This window comes from Neoarius graeffei, chromosome 16 (assembly GCF_027579695.1).
Source record: "Neoarius graeffei isolate fNeoGra1 chromosome 16, fNeoGra1.pri, whole genome shotgun sequence".
NCBI lineage: Eukaryota > Metazoa > Chordata > Actinopteri > Siluriformes > Ariidae > Neoarius > Neoarius graeffei.
The window spans coordinates 58,037,617-58,054,466 of record NC_083584.1 but is presented as its reverse complement, the minus strand read 5'-3'; the positions used below and the strand labels follow the sequence as shown (position 1 = coordinate 58,054,466).

The window sequence follows — 16,850 nt, the reverse complement described above, 5'->3', positions numbered from 1 at the left end:
TATTGTGTATAAAAGTAAATATATATTTTTATTTGAGTTTATTGAACGTATTCAGGTACATTTTGTGACACTGAATTATAACATAGTGCATTTTAGTTGCAGTACAAGCAGCACTGAAGTACTGTATACAGTTCCCTCCATAATTATTGGCATCCATTGTGTAAAGGTTAGAAAAAATCCACGTTTTGATGAAGTTGTTTCATCCCACACTGAAAAATGAGAAAAATCCAACCTTTAAAAGGGGTGCCAATAATTATGGAGGGCACTGTATGTGTTGTGTATTAGTATATCAGGATATCAGTCATATATTTGTAGTGTACTTAAAGTGTGACGAACAGTTATTCCACGAAATCGAGTCGTACATGAGCTGATCACTGACGAGGCGCGCCGTGAAATAAGCCGTGTACGACGAGATTGAGTGGAATAACTTTTATTCTATCCACATTCACTGGATTTTGAGAAACAGAGCATTTTTATTTTTAACAAGTTCGATAAATAAAAACTTTATACAAAACGTCTGACAAAATCATTTCCACTTAGAATGTAAACAAACCGGCGAAATGACAGGAGCAATTTGTGAAAAATGCGATAATAATAATTCTTGAAGAATTAAAGAAGATACACTACCGTTCAAAAGTTTGGGGTCACCCAGACAATTTTGTGTTTTCCATGAAAAGTCACACTTTTATTTACCACCATAAGTTGTAAAATGAATAGAAAATATAGTCAAGACATTTTTCTGGCCATTTTGAGCATTTAATCGACCCCACAAATGTGATGCTCCAGAAACTCAATCTGCTCAAAGGAAGGTCAGTTTTATAGCTTCTCTAAAGAGCTCAACTGTTTTCAGCTGTGCTAACATGATTGTACAAGGGTTTTCTAATCATCCATTAGCCTTCTGAGGCAATGAGCAAACACATTGTACCATTAGAACACTGGAGTGAGAGTTGCTGGAAATGGGCCTCTATACACCTATGGAGATATTGCACCAAAAACAAGATATTTGCAGCTAGAATAGTCATTTACCACATTAGCAATGTACAGAGTGGATTTCTGATTAGTTTAAAGTGATCTTCATTGAAAAGAACAGTGCTTTTCTTTCAAAAATAAGGACATTTCAAAGTGACCCCAAACTTTTGAAGGGTAGTGTACATTCTTACCATCAAATACTTTTATTCCATATTTTGTTGCTTTTGTAGGGGACGTGTTTTCAAGTCGAGTTTTTATTTCGTCCTCGGTTGGTTCAGCAACACGCTCCGCCATTTTGTTTTTCTCTACCTGGTGCGGATTTAAGGGGGGCGTACCTGGCATGCACCCCTCCCCCCAATTGAAAAAAAAAAAATTAGTATTGCAGATACCGAGATGTGCGTGCAGTTTTATATTTAATTAATAAGGTTTTTAAAAAATAAACAAAATAAATCATTATATGGGATTGAGCTGAATAGTTTATGGTATAAATTTATATTTAATAGTTGGTCCTAGCTTAGGTTTTTTATTATGTCGATGCACAAAGTTCCTATGTTGGGAAATGTGTGGGAAATAAGGCCGGACTGGCGGACACTGACCGGTAATTTTCGCATTTGTCTGTCTGTGTTTCAAAAGCATCAAACCAGATGGCCCATGAAAAAATTGTAAAGCTCTGGGTCTAATCTACTTCAAATTTCCTTCCAAATATTACACTGAGTGAATACATTACGTCGTAACACGGCCTGTGATTGGCTGATCGCGGACGCTCTCGATGAAGGACAAGTCGCCTCTCATCAGCGAGTAGGAGTGCATTCTGGCATGACACCACGCGACGCTGTTATCAGCTGGGTAGGTTTACTACTAACATTTAAAACAAAATAGATTACTACAGGTTTTTTCCATCGTATTTTAACCCTCTGGGGTCGAGAGCTTCTCCGGTGAAGCTCAGCAGGTTTAGAATGAGTAGGTCATGTATTTAGACAAATATCTTTGTGAGTTTTTATCATACAAGCATGATAAACATTTTAACAGGAACTTTATACTTTACACTTTCCTATGTGCTCACTGCCAAATAATATTATAGTTTTTAAATTACCTCAATTAGAAGAAACATAAAACTTATCACCTTAGTCACACCGGAGTCGGAGCGCTGAGCGCCCACTTACACATTCATAAAAGACTGTTCCCATGGTAATGGCATTATAATCACTTTCACTCTTTGCTTTTGATTTGGTTTCTCTTTCGCCGTGATTTTTTTTCTATTTTCTAAGTTCTAGTCCTGCAGATTTGAGTCTGAATACCAAATGATATTCCCGTGTCTAGTTTTGAGTTGTTTTAAAAGTCATTTTGTGACAAAGTTACTTGGAATCTCGTCCTCAAAATTTTAACTCTATTATGTAAGAATAGTTGTATTGCTAATTACTAAATTTCTTATGGACTTATTATAAACATAGTATAAAAATAATCATTGTTGACATAATGTTTCATGAGTGTTATTATAGTACCTATATAGCGTATGAGGACCAGTAAGTTGTAACCAGCTGGACCATCCTTGGCTCCTCGTACTTTTTCTAGACACGGAACTGACCCATGTGTGCGACTGTTTTCTTAGATAGAACTTTCAGCATGTTTTTCTTGAATCGTCTGACATTTTGTTGTACAACCCCGATTCCAAAAAAGTTGGGACAAAGTACAAATTGTAAATAAAAATGGAATGCAATGATGTGGAAGTTTCAAAATTCCATATTTTATGCAGAATAGAACATAGATGACATATGAAATGTTTAAACTGAGAAAATGTATCATTTAAAGGGAAAAATTAGGTGATTTTAAATTTCATGACAACAACACATCTCAAAAAAGTTGGGACAAGGCCATGTTTACCACTGTGAGACATCCCCTTTTCTCTTTACAACAGTCTGTAAACGTCTGGGGACTGAGGAGACAAGTTGCTCAAGTTTAGGGATAGGAATGTTAACCCATTCTTGTCTAATGTAGGATTCTAGTTGCTCAACTGTCTTAGGTCTTTTTTGTTGTATCTTCCATTTTATGATGCGCCAAATGTTTTCTATGGGTGAAAGATCTGGACTGCAGGCTGGCCAGTTCAGTACCCGGACCCTTCTTCTACGCAGCCATGATGCTGTAATTGATGCAGTATGTGGTTTGGCATTGTCATGTTGGAAAATGCAAAGTCTTCCCTGAAAGAGACGTCGTCTGGATGGGAGCATATGTTGCTCTAGAACCTGGATATACCTTTCAGCATTGATGGTGTCTTTCCAGATGTGTAAGCTGCCCATGCCACACGCACTAATGCAACCCCATACCATCAGAGATGCAGGCTTCTGAACTGAGCGCTGATAACAACTTGGGTTGTCCTTCTCCTCTTTAGTCCGAATGACACGGCGTCCCTGATTTCCATAAAGAACTTCAAATTTTGATTCGTCTGACCACAGAACAGTTTTCCACTTTGCCACAGTCCATTTTAAATGAGCCTTGGCCCAGAGAAGACGTCTGCGCTTCTGGATCATGTTTAGATACGGCTTCTTCTTTGAACTATAGAGTTTTAGCTGGCAACGGCAGATGGCACGGTGAATTGTGTTCACAGATAATGTTCTCTGGAAATATTCCTGAGCCCATTTTGTGATTTCCAATACAGAAGCATGCCTGTATGTGATGCAGTGCCGTCTAAGGGCCTGAAGATCACGGGCACCCAATATGGTTTTCCGGCCTTGACCCTTACACACAGAGATTCTTCCAGATTCTCTGAATCTTTTGATGATATTATGCACTGTAGATGATATGTTCAAACTCTTTGCAATTTTACACTGTTGAACTCCTTTCTGATATTGCTCCACTATTTGTCGGCGCAGAATTAGGGGGATTGGTGATCCTCTTCCCATCTTTACTTCTGAGAGCCACTGCCACTCCAAGATGCTCTTTTTATACCCAGTCATGTTAATGACCTATTGCCAATTGACCTAATGAGTTGCAATTTGGTCCTCCAGCTGTTCCTTTTTTGTACCTTTAACTTTTCCAGCCTCTTATTGCCCCTGTCCCAACTTTTTTGAGATGTGTTGCTGTCATGAAATTTCAAATGAGCCAATATTTGGCATGAAATTTCAAAATGTCTCACTTTCGACATTTGATATGTTGTCTATGTTCTATTGTGAATACAATATCAGTTTTTGAGATTTGTAAATTATTGCATTCTGTTTTTATTTACAATTTATACTTTGTCCCAACTTTTTTGGAATCGGGGTTGTAAATTATATTCAGTTTGTCATGTAATTAGCAACTAATGTCGAGTGTAATTTGGCCTTTGAAGATCACAAAAATGTGCCTGGAAATAGCTGAGAAGCATCTACAGGCATCTAAAGCCCTTCAGCTTTCGAGGCCCGCCTGACCCCCGGCCGCATTGTTCCAGCCCTTTGGCCCGTCATTCAGACAAGCTGAAATTTGGACGGACGGACGGACGGACAAACAACATTTCAGACTTGTCTGTCCTGTGACAGTCTGCTTAAAATTCTCCAGTGATCTCAGATTGCAGTTGGTAAAACAGTAATAATTTAATTTATTGATTATAAGGTGTTTTGTGATCAGTGTACGACACTGTAGTGTGTCATATGGAAATGCATTATATGACAATGAAACTTTCATAAATATTACTATATATCAGTTGCAATTATGTTCTACACATATACCTGCAACTCTGACAATTTTCAGTGACCTAATAAAATGGTTTTGAAAGTTCCTACTTTTAAAACATATTTTTGATATGGTAATTTTCTTGAAGAGATTTCATTTACGACATGTCTCTGACAGCTCAAAATGCACCTCCGGGCATTTAAAGACTGCAGTTTCCAGGGGACTCTGGTGGCCCCCGGACCCCTGGCCTTACTGGGTTGACCCCCCCCTTCCCATTTTCTGCCCTGTCTACTCACAGTATATGAGCTGATAGCCTAATAGTAGAGTAGCCAATCAGAGCACACAATTGCTCATATCCAGTGAATGTGGATTGAATAATAACAATTATGTTTACAAATGACATTCTTAAGGGTGGCACAGTGGTGTAGTGGTTAGCACAGTTGCCTCACAGCAAGAAGGTTCCGGGTTCGAACCCAGTGGCCGGCGAGGGCCTTTCTGTGTGGAGTTTGCATGTTGTCTGCGTGGGTTTCAGTCAGTCTGACCCCTGACTGCTCCCTGGGTGCTGTAGTATGGCTGCCCACTGCTCTGTGTGTGTGTGTTCACTGCTTCAGATGGGTTAAATGCAGAGGATGAATTTCACTGTGCTTGAAGTGTGCATGTGACGAATAAAGGTTTCTTCTTAAGTCTACAAGAGTGCAACTAATTTACTTGAAAAAAAATACAAGCACAACTAAATGTATTTATGATGTCCATACGAAACATCAGAGCGGCTGCAGTCTTTATGAACACGCAGACAAAATCCAAAACATCATCAAAGTCATGATCAGAATTCAAGCAAAGCTCCAGCGATCAAGCAGAACGAACTCAGCACGACAATAATCAGGAAACCAGGAAGTCAAGATGAAAGTCAAAAGCAGAAAAGCAATGTGACGGTGAACAAAGCGTCACAAACTGTCATGAACTGGAGAAATAACAATACAAGAGTGTGTACTTTGCATTTTGTGTGTGTTGGGGAAGTCCTTAAATACTGTATGTAGGTATATCAGGTGAAAATTCAATCCAAATTGCTTGAAACTGCTCTCATTGAATTCAGAATTGAGTGCAGAACAAGATACTTTTTACAGAATTAAAACATGTTTATCCGTTCTTGATATATTGCAAATCAAAGATTGAAGAAACGGCTTAATTTTTGGAAAACTGCTGTAATATTCTGTCTGAGGATCACATGGTCCAAAATGGGCCTCAGTAACCAATGAAATCAAATGTTTTTTCTTAATAATTTTTTATTTTTCAAGATATTTACATGGAAATTGGCAGGAACATAGATGGTTGTATACTGAATACAAATTTTGAAAAATTAGTAAAAACAAATTATGCACATTAGCATTTCTCATCTCATCTCATTATCTGTAGCCGCTTTATCCTGTTCTACAGGGTCGCAGGCAAGCTGGAGCCTATCCCAGCTGACTACGGGCGAAAGGCGGGGTACACCCTGGACAAGTCGCCAGGTCATCACAGGGCTGACACATAGACACAGACAACCATTCACACTCACATTCACACCTACGGTCAATTTAGAGTCACCAGTTAACCTAACCTGCATGTCTTTGGACTGTGGGGGAAACCGGAGCACCTGGAGGAAACCCACGCGGACACGGGGAGAACATGCAAACTCCGCACAGAAAGGCCCTCGCCGGCCACGGGGCTCGAACCCGGACCTTCTTGCTGTGAGACGACAGCGCTAATCACTACACCACCGTGCCGCCACATTAGCATTTCATTAATATTAATTATGCTAATTAGGTAAAATGTTAAATCGGTACACTCTCTTCTTCAAAGTTTCACGAAATGGCTTTATTTGTGCAATATAAGGCTGATCTTTACTTTCATTTATACATCACAAAGAAGGAGAAATCAGTGTTAATTATAAAATCTGCTTAAATAAGCACTGAATGTCTCACATCTACCATTCTCTATCAAAATAAAAAATGTCATAAAACATTATTTCTAATCTCCTCTTTGTGCTCTGTAGGCCTTTGTATTTCTCAAAAGTAAGGCCTACCAGTGTTTATATTAAATAATATAAATGATTATTTCGATTTAATATTCACAGCTTTCAAGGCGAACCTCGAAAAAACTGTTTGATCCACATCCAATAAACAATTCACATTAACTGAACTGAAATTAACACTCGCATTTCTAACTTCAGGTTTTTTAAAATCTCATTCCAACCACTAAGATCTCAATATTTTTCATCAAAACAACTCCAGTTATTTTCTAAAATAGTTATTTATTTACAGGAATCAGTTTGATTTGAAAAAATAAGTAGGTAAAGCTCTGAAAACTCACTTCAAAGTCTCCCATGAACCATAACATCAAAACTAGCTGATGGAAAATTTTGCTGAATCCTTTATCAGAAACAGTGAGAGTGAGAGAACATCCCTATAAAAGTTATCTGATTGATATTCACGAGTAATCCAGTCGGAAACCGATCAAAAGAGAGAGAGAGAGAGCGCCTGACTGCTTTCCCGTGACTCAAAAAGAAAAGCACCGACAGTTTCCCGAGCAGAGTTTTTACTCTGTTGTATCGAATTCAACCTGCCGTTACTCCCAAAGTACTGAACAGATACATTTCTTTGGAAAGCAGAAATTCTAAGCTTTTTAATGAGAGTATTCATGATAGAAAATATTCAAGAGTTAAGCAATAGCAGATTTGGAAACTTAGATGAGCGTCTGCATGGACAGTTTTCACAGCACGGCCAGTGAGCGTCAGTGTGTGAAAGTGACTGTGATTGGATTCAGGTGTGTGATCAATCCGATGTCATCTTGAGCGTGACAGAGTTCAAGATGGACTATGGGGCGTGTCGTCCGAGTCGGCCGTGACTGTAGGCCGTGTTGTATTCTGGGGATCTGATGTGACGCTAAAATAATTAATTTATAGTTTGTATGAGTGTATGTGTACAAGGGTGAGTCAAATGAAACACTTGAAAGCGTGACATACATTTGAAAGACATTAAAAATGTCAAAATGTAAAAATCACTCCTTTGACTGGTGCTTTAAACCTGATACACTTTTATATCCCTGTTTACAAAAAACAGTACACAACATCTCATCACCTGTAGCCACTTTATCCTGTTCTACAGGGTCGCAGGCGAGCTGGAGCCTATCCCAGCTGACTACGGGCGAAAGGCGGGGTACACCCTGGACAAGTCACCAGGTCATCACAGGGCTGACACATAGACACAGACAACCATTCACACTTACAGTCAATTTAGAGCCACCAGTTAACCTAACCTGCATGTCTTTGGACTGTGGGGGAAACCGGAGCACCCGGAGGAAACCCACGCGGACACGGGGAGAACATGCAAACTCCACACAGAAAGGCCCTTGCCGGCCACGGGGCTCGAACCCGGACCTTCTTGCTGTGAGGCGACAGCGCTAACCACTACACCACTGTGCCGCCCCAGCACACAACAACAACACAAAAAATTTTTTTCATGTGACTCACTTGAAAGTTTTATCAATAAAGCGTGTAGAATACATTTTAAATATACGCTTCCACTGAAACACACTTTTTTCTTTTCTTCCTGACTCAGGTTTCAAAGCCACATGTCAGTGTGTGTGTGTGTGTGATTTTGTCCCATGCAGGCCTGCGGTGTCGGAGGAATGAGGAAGAGACAGGAACCAGCCTCCATAGAGGACAGAGACAAGCCATATGTTTGTGACAGTGCGTATCGTATCACTGCTCCATCATGTGTCTGCTTTATGTTCTAGTTTTACAGCGAGGATTCACACATGTGAGAAACGGACTTCATGTCCAGTGTTTATCCTCTTCAGCTTGTTCTCTCGTGGTGCACATCATCATCTCTCCCTGAGAAAACACAGGCGCTTCAGAACAAGTGTCCCATGAGATAAAAATAGACAAAACTGCGTTCTGAACTTTAAAATAAACTACGATAAAAACAATCTTAACGATTTCTGATTGAAAGAAACCTCATTCTCAGATCATGCCCATAGCGCTATAACTATAAGGTAACACAGTATACATGAGATCACAGTCTTTTTGAACTCTCTGCTCTGATTGGTCAGAAGGAGTTGATTAATGTTCGATAACAGCGGCTCTGACAGTAGTGCAGCTCCAAGCCCAATCCCAGGATCATATCATTTTATACTGTCGTGATGTTTTTCATTACTGTTTGTTTCTATAGTAACAGGTAATCCACAGTACTGTGCGATTTAATAAATTCTGTATATAATTATTGATTATGGTGAAATGTTTTTTTTTGTAAGGAGATGTTTATTTAACATTTATGGAGGGAGTCTCCAATGTCAGCGCTTTGTAGCAGTCAGTGTTGAGGACAGATGAGTTTACGCTGTTGCAGCTTCTCTGTAATATGAAATGAGAGAGAAATAATCGAGGCTGGCGATGTAACCACCGTATCCAGGAGCTGCTCTGACATACTGAGTAACGAACTCTTCTCCATCGCATTAAATGTAAATATAAATTGCCCCAAAACAAAACTATGATGTGTCATTGTTTAATAAATTGTTGCCAAGTTGCTGTGGTGTAAGAGGAATAAAACACACCAGAGCATGCTGTTATTGGAAAATAATCAACTTTTGGGTGGTTAGAGTTTGTATTTTCCCGCCGCAACACGTCGGGTTTTATTCCGACTGAAAGCAGCGACGGTATTATCGCGAGGATGATGATCTCATCTCATCTCATTATCTCTAGCCGCTTTATCCTTCTACAGGGTCGCAGGCAAGCTGGAGCCTATCCCAGCTGACTACGGGTGAAAGGCGGGGTACACCCTGGACAAGTCGCCAGGTCATCACAGGGCTGACACATAGACACAGACAACCATTCACACTCACATTCACACCTACGGTCAATTTAGAGTCACCAGTTAACCTAACCTGCATGTCTTTGGACTGTGGGGGAAACCGGAGCACCCGGAGGAAACCCACGCGGACACGGGGAGAACATGCAAACTCCACACAGAAAGGCCCTTGCCGGCCCTGGGGCTCGAACCCAGGACCTTCTTGCTGTGAGGCGACAGCGCTAACCACTACACCACCGTGCCGCCCGAGGATGATGATATCATACTTATATAATACAGTGGTCTGTGGTTTTGAACTTTATTAATAATCATTTGTCTGCTTTGTGTGTGTGTTGTAGTCTGCGGTAAGCGCTACAAGAACCGCCCGGGTTTGAGTTACCACTACACTCACACACACCTGGCAGATGAAGAGGGCGAAGAAGACTCAGAACGCCACACTCTACCCTTTCAACGCAAGAACAACCACAAGCGTATGTCTCTCTCACACACACAGGAATATATTCTGCTCATATTATTAAACTGGACCATGATTTTTATGCAGTGTTCCCTCATTTGACCTCAATGCAGTGTCCTTGTGCATGCATACACTTGCTTCCTACAGTTAATTGGCTGCGCACCTGTGTGTGTGTGTGTGTGTGTGTGTGTGTGTGTGTGTGTAAAACAGTTGGCTCTTGTTGTGTTTGTCTGAAAAAAGTAATGTGTTCATTACTTATATTATCATGCAGTCTGTTTGCAAAGGTGTGTGTGTGTGTGTGTGTGTGTGTGGTATTATGTGTAAGAGGACACATATATTCTGATGCCCTCCCAATCTCCCAGGTTACACACACCTCATCCACAGCACACGAGGAGCAATAATATCATTAATTAGGGGAAGTTTTAATGAAACCTCAGCTATACATTATTCATGCAATATTTCAAGGAAAGAAAAAAAAAAGAAACGTCTAGACATGAACGTGATGCTGAGGCGCGTGACTCGAGCGGCACGATGAAATATTGGAACAGGACCAAATCCACATTCTCCTCTTTTTCTCTCTCTTTCTCTTTTTCTCTCTCTCTCTGTCTTTATTTGGTTTTCTCCAGCGCCTCGCCTCACCCTCTCGTTCTTCTCTCCTTTTTCAATCAGTTTGATAAATGACAGATTATTCTGCCAAGAGATGAGATTTTCGCTTTCCCATTTTCTCTCTCCTCCTCTCCATCTTACTCGCTGTCTCCTTTCCTGTCGTCTTCTTTCCCCCAATATCTTCCCTTCGTTCCCCATTCTCTCTCTTTTTTTCGGCTCGTCTCTTTGTCTTGTCTTTTCACTCTTCTTAAATCTCTCTCAATTTCTCCCTGTCTGTCTGTCAGCCGCTGTCAATCTCTCTCTCTCTCCAATCCTCCTTTGCTCCGTCATCTCTCTTTGCTTTATTTTTGATTGAAGATTCATCTATCCGTTATCTGTATTCCGTCTTTTCCCCCCTACTTTTTATTTATTTCCATGGCTGAAATGAAACCGCTCGACTGGAGATGAGAAACTGCATTAAAATTCATGTCTGCTCATATTCTTTTTCCTATGAGGCACCGAGGCTTTGGAGTGTGTGTGTGTGTGTGTGTGTGTGTGTGTGTGTTGGGGGTGTTTTGGGTGGGCACTGATGTGGAGGGATGGGGGGGGAGTGGAGGTTGCTGTTTGCTTTAGAGGTCGCCCCTCTAGATGTGCACCTGAAAATTGGATTTTGTGACTCGGGGAGATCTAGTTAAGAACCTAACCCTTCCCCCAACATCACACACACACACACACACACACACACACACACACACACACACATGCACACGGAGTACCCTACAATAGCACAAGGTGTAGATTGGGACTTGGGTTGTGGGTCAGAGAGAGAGAGAGACTCTGTTTATTCCAGTATTATTATCACTCTTTATTCAGTTCCTCGCTCCCATTCCTCTCCTCTCCTTCTTTCTGTCATATTTCACCCTCTTTTTGTCTCTTTCATTCTGCAAAACGTATATTTATAAACCCGACATCACCGCAGTCCGTTTCTCGTCGCTGATTTGATGTTCCAACTAAAGATGCTGATAAACAAACAGCACTGAAACTCAAAATGGCTCCTGCACTGAGCAAATGAAAGGAATAATCGAGTAGAGTGACATGATTGCAGGCCTCGTTTCGCAGCTCTGATGGTAATGACACAGAAACACACCTGATTGGAACAGTTAAAGGCATAAAAGCATCTGCTCCGAAAGTAAAACTCCGCTCTGGAACACTGATACAGAAATGCGTGATTATTTGTGATGAGGAATCCGTGCTGTATTTATATTATTATTATTATTATTATTATTATTATTATTATTATTGTGAGACGGTGGTGGTTGTGATTCATGCTGAGGTCACAGGAGGATGTTATCAGCGTAGTTAGAGTAGAGTTTAATCAGGGAACAGATTTCAGCGAATTCGAACATACAGTAGAGTTGCATTGCGTTATCGTGTGTACGAGGTGACGAGAGCGATGGTGTTGACGTGGTATCAGTGTTCAAGGTGACGCTTTGGAATCTGATCTGGTTGTGTACAGATGAGCAGTGTTGTAGTCGAGTCACTAAACCTCGAGTCCCCAGTGTTCAAATCCGAGCCGTTAAAGAAAATTTCAAGTCGAGTCCGAGAACAAGACTCCATCCGCACTATTTGACGGTGGCTGTTGCTGCCTTTATGTGAAAGCGTCTCTGCTGCTGTGTTGGACTAACGTTCCTGCTCGCCTGCTCCATTTTAGTTAACAGGCTACAGATAAAAAGCTTGTTCATCGCTCAGCAAGCCCCACCCACTATCAACAGGGCAAATAACATGAGAGAGGGTTAACACTAGCTAGTTCATCGCTCAGCAAGCCCCGCCCACTATCAACAGACCAATGAACATAGTGTGTCACTTCCTTCTCTGGGTGGAGTCTGAACAAATGATGATTGAAGTTCGAGGTCGTCCCCGTCGTCTCCTCGATAGTTCTTCTACATATGGGACACACAGCAGTGCATTTTTTCCCACTGCACGAGAAGTCTATAGAAGCAAAGCGGACAATCCTAGGGGCTTCTCTCCAGGCATTTTAGCGCCATTAACGTTAGTTTGTTCCTGAACATGACGTATGAACAGGTGAATGTGCATTCTCTTGCAGGAAATTAGTACAAAAATTAATGCAGATATAAATATCTTCTCATCTCATCTCATTATCTCTAGCCACTTTATCCTGTTCTACAGGGTCGCAGGCAAGCTGGAGCCTATCCCAGCTGACTACGGGTGAAAGGCGGGGTACACCCTGGACAAGTTGCCAGGTCATCATAGGGCTGACACATAGACACAGACAACCATTCACACTCACATTCACACCTACGGTCAATTTAGAGTCACCAGTTAACCTAACCTGCATGTCTTTGGACTGTGGGGGAAACCGGAGGAAACCCACGCGGACACGGGGAGAACATGCAAACTCCGCACAGAAAGGCCCTCGCCGGCTACGGGGCTCGAACCCGGACCTTCTTGCTGTGAGGCGACAGCGCTAACCACTACACCACCGTGCCGCCCACTATAAATATCTTATGCCTAATAATTATGGCATGTTACAAAAAAATAAAGAAGAAATCCGAGTCCTTTTCTCCAATTTACGAGTCCGAATGCAGTTAACGCATGAGTCCGAGTCTGAGTCATCAGTGCTCAAGTCCAAGTCGAGTCATGAGTCCTTAAAATTAGGGCACGAGTCAGACTCGAGTACTACAAGCCTGCAGATGAGGAGGAAAGAGAGCAGGACAGACTAAAGGACTAAAGCGCCGCTGCATCACAGGTGTTAAATCTCACTGGTGAAAATACTTCCACTTTCATGTTGATGAAAGATTACAGTAATTTAATTAAGTTAATTCTATTCCACAATAAACTGAAGGTCAGATGTGAATTAAAAAAGTTGTCCAGGGTGCATTTTTACTCTCAAATATTTCACATTCATAAGCTGTGTATGAGATTCCAAAAGACGGAGGAATAAATACACGACACCGGAGTTAAACACCAGGTCTGATCTCACTCAGACCATCAGGAATTTATAATGTCAGCGTCTTATCGACGTAGTTGCACTGCCACAGATGAAAATCTCACATTTTCAAGCAAAAACTTTTCAAGCATCAGTTCTACGTGATCTCGGCGTATTCCACGCTCATCAGCCAGATGCGTTCAGTTCTTCAACGCAGTGTACATCGTGTTATATTTGATCACATTGATGACAACCCAATTTGTCTTTTTTTTTTTTTAAATCATAAGTGTTTGAGCACAAACCAGGAAGTATGGTCAAATTTTTATGAAAATAAATAAATAAATAAATAAATAAATAAAGGTGTTTTGACACTATCTGAATCGCGTTCATTTAAACCAGTCATAAACTTCTGACTGTAGATGTGTGAATGGATGATGTTCTCTTCACTCCACAATGTGAGTTAAACCAATGTAAAGTTTTCACACATATTTAATGATAAAAAGGTAAACACAACCTGACGACGATGGTTTTAGTTGAAACTGAAGGCAGGAGTGTGAATAAAGGCCTTTATTTTTCCCAATTTAACCCTTTTAACCCTAATGCAGTGCTACATACACTACCGTTCAAAAGTTTGGGGTCACTTTGAAATGTCCTTATTTTTGAAAGAAAAGCACTGTTCTTTTCAATGAAGATCACTTTAAACTAATCAGAAATACACTCTATACATTGCTAATGTGGTAAATGACTATTCTAGCTGCAAATGTCTGGTTTTTGGTGCAATATCTCCATAGGTGTATAGAGGTCCATTTCCAGCAACTCTCACTCCAGTGTTCTAATGGTACAATGTGTTTGCTCATTGCCTCAGAAGGCTAATGGATGATTAGAAAACCCTTGTACAATCATGTTAGCACAGCTGAAAACAGTTTAGCTCTTTAGAGAAGCGATAAAACTGACCTTCCTTTGAGCAGATTGAGTTTCTGGAGCATCACATTTGTGGGGTCGATTAAATGCTCAAAATGGCCAGAAAAATGTCTTGACTATATTTTCTATTCATTTTACAACTTATGGTGGTAAATAAAAGTGTGACTTTTCATGGAAAACACAAAATTGTCTGGGTGACCCCAAACTTTTGAACGGTAGTGTACCATCATCTTAAGCTCTTTATCTCAATAAATACGGTACATAAGTCCTGTACATACAAGTTTTTTTTTTCAAATAAAGACTTAATTCCAAAAAGTGTCAATTATCCGAATGACTGACTGATTTTGTCAGTTTTGATGCTGAAATTGATCTGAAACCTGCAGTGAGTTCAGATATTTAACAGTTATTCCATGAAATCGAGTCGTACATGAGCCGATAGCTGACGAGGCGCATAGCACTGAATCGGCTATAAGCCGTGTACGACGAGATTGAGTGGAGTAACTGTTTTATTCTATTCACATTCACTGAATTTTGAGAAACGGAGCATTTTTATTTTTATTTTTTTGCAAATTCAATAAATAAAAACTTTATCCAAAATGTCCGACAAAACTATTTCCACTTAGAATGTAAACAAGCCAGCGAAATGACAGTAGCAATTTGTGTAAAATGCTGTAATAATAATAATAATAATAATAATAATAATAATAATTATTGAAAAACAAAAAGAAAACATATGCTCTTACCATCAAATACTTTTATTCCATATTTTGCAGCCTTTTTTTTTTGTGGTTTTGTTTTCGAGTAGAGTTTTTATTTCGTCCTCAGTTGGTTCAGCAACACGCTCTGCCATTTTGTTTTTCTCTACTCATGGTATATGAGCTGATATCCTAGTCGTAGAGTAGCCAATCAGAGCGCACGATTGCTCATATCCAGTGAATGTAGATAGAATAATATACTGATATAACACCCTAGTAATTGAAACAACTCGCAGTCACTTCATCAGTATGATATCTGTTGAAGTCGTGACATTTTACGAGTTATGAATACGGCTCACTTTGGAGCTTCTGGTATGTCAGGATCTTTTGGTCAGCTGATGCTTTATCCAGTATAAAGCCGTATGAAGGCTAATTTTTGGAAATTATACAAAAATGTTTGTAGCCGTCAGAATTCATTGAAGCAATTTTTACTTCTTTGACATATAAAACCCAACCCAGTTGTAATTACCACTTGCTGTCAGGTCCACGCTTGATGCTCATTAGCTCCTGGAAATAAGCAGAGTACGTTTGGGACGTGGCCCGAGCCATGAGCTGCTGAGCTTCTGCTACTGCCAGCTCCTTCCTCACACTCCTTTACACACCCAATACGCAACAAAGCGGCGAGAGCAACGGTCGTTGCCTAGCGATGGTGTTGCCATGGCGACCAGCCAGCTAGCCAACTCCCGGTATAAAGAGTACATTGTTATATGTACATCAAGTTCAGGGGAAGGAGAAGGGAGACCACAGAGTTTCAACTTGCCTGAGCTTCAAGGAGTGCGCATGTATGTGTGTGTGGGGGATTTTTTTTTTTTATGTGTGTGTGAAATAAACATGAAAGAGAGGGCAAAAGAGAGAGATGGAGAGAGAGAGAATGAAAATTCTCTTTATGATTTTCCATATGTATGAGGCCAGGGAGTGCAGGGGGTGAATGATATTGCAGTCTAGCTCATTTGCTATTCCGTATTAAGAGCATGACGGAGGGCTGGGGGTTGCAGCACTGGGAATGGATTCTGAAAGTAATTTGAGCTATATCAGAATCACCTCGCCACCCCCATCCAACATACTGTCTCCCTCTGTCTTTTGTCTCTCTCTCTCTCTCTCTCTCTCTCTCTCTCTCTCTCTCTCTCTCCGTCCACACACTCTGCTCAGTGACAGGAGGAAAAACAAGGCATTCCAAAGAAACATCTACTGTATCGAGGCAGGATTGTTGTGAAGTTCTTTAGGAACAGGTTCTACATAAAAAAAAGGCCTTCGAATGACAAAAGCATGGCTGCAGTCTTTAAAATAATAAAGGATTTTTATTTTACAGTGACATTAGGCTGCACACAGCAATATCGATTCATCCTAAGCTTTTGGTTTAGTGTTTTTTGTTTTCTCATCTCATTCATCTCATTATCTGTAGCCGCTTTATCCTGTTCTACAGGGTCGCAGGCAAGCTGGAGCCTATCCCAGCTGACTACGGGCGAAAGGCGGGGTACTGTACACCCTGGACAAGTCGCCAGGTCATCACAGGGCTGACACATAGACACAGACAACCATTCACACTCACATTCACACCTACGGCCAATTTAGAGTCACCAGTTAACCTAACCTGCATGTCTTTGGACTGTGGGGGAAACCGGAGCACCCGGAGGAAACCCACGCGGACACGGGGAGAACATGCAAACTCCGCACAGAAAGGCCCTCGCCGGCCACGGGGCTTGAACCCGGACCTTCTTGCTGTGAGGCGATAGTGC

At 40.9% G+C, this 16,850-nt stretch overlaps 1 protein-coding gene across 1 annotated transcript in view; it reads left to right on the top strand.

Moving 5' to 3' along the window:
• dpf1 (double PHD fingers 1) overlaps positions 1–16,850 on the top strand; it is a 99,918-nt gene that overhangs the window by 53,810 nt on the left and 29,258 nt on the right. Inside the window, exons 7-8 of the mRNA XM_060942170.1 lie at positions 8,260–8,338; positions 9,791–9,922. Of these exons, the coding sequence (XP_060798153.1) occupies positions 8,260–8,338; positions 9,791–9,922 (211 nt within the window). The remainder of the gene's footprint in view (positions 1–8,259; positions 8,339–9,790; positions 9,923–16,850) is intronic.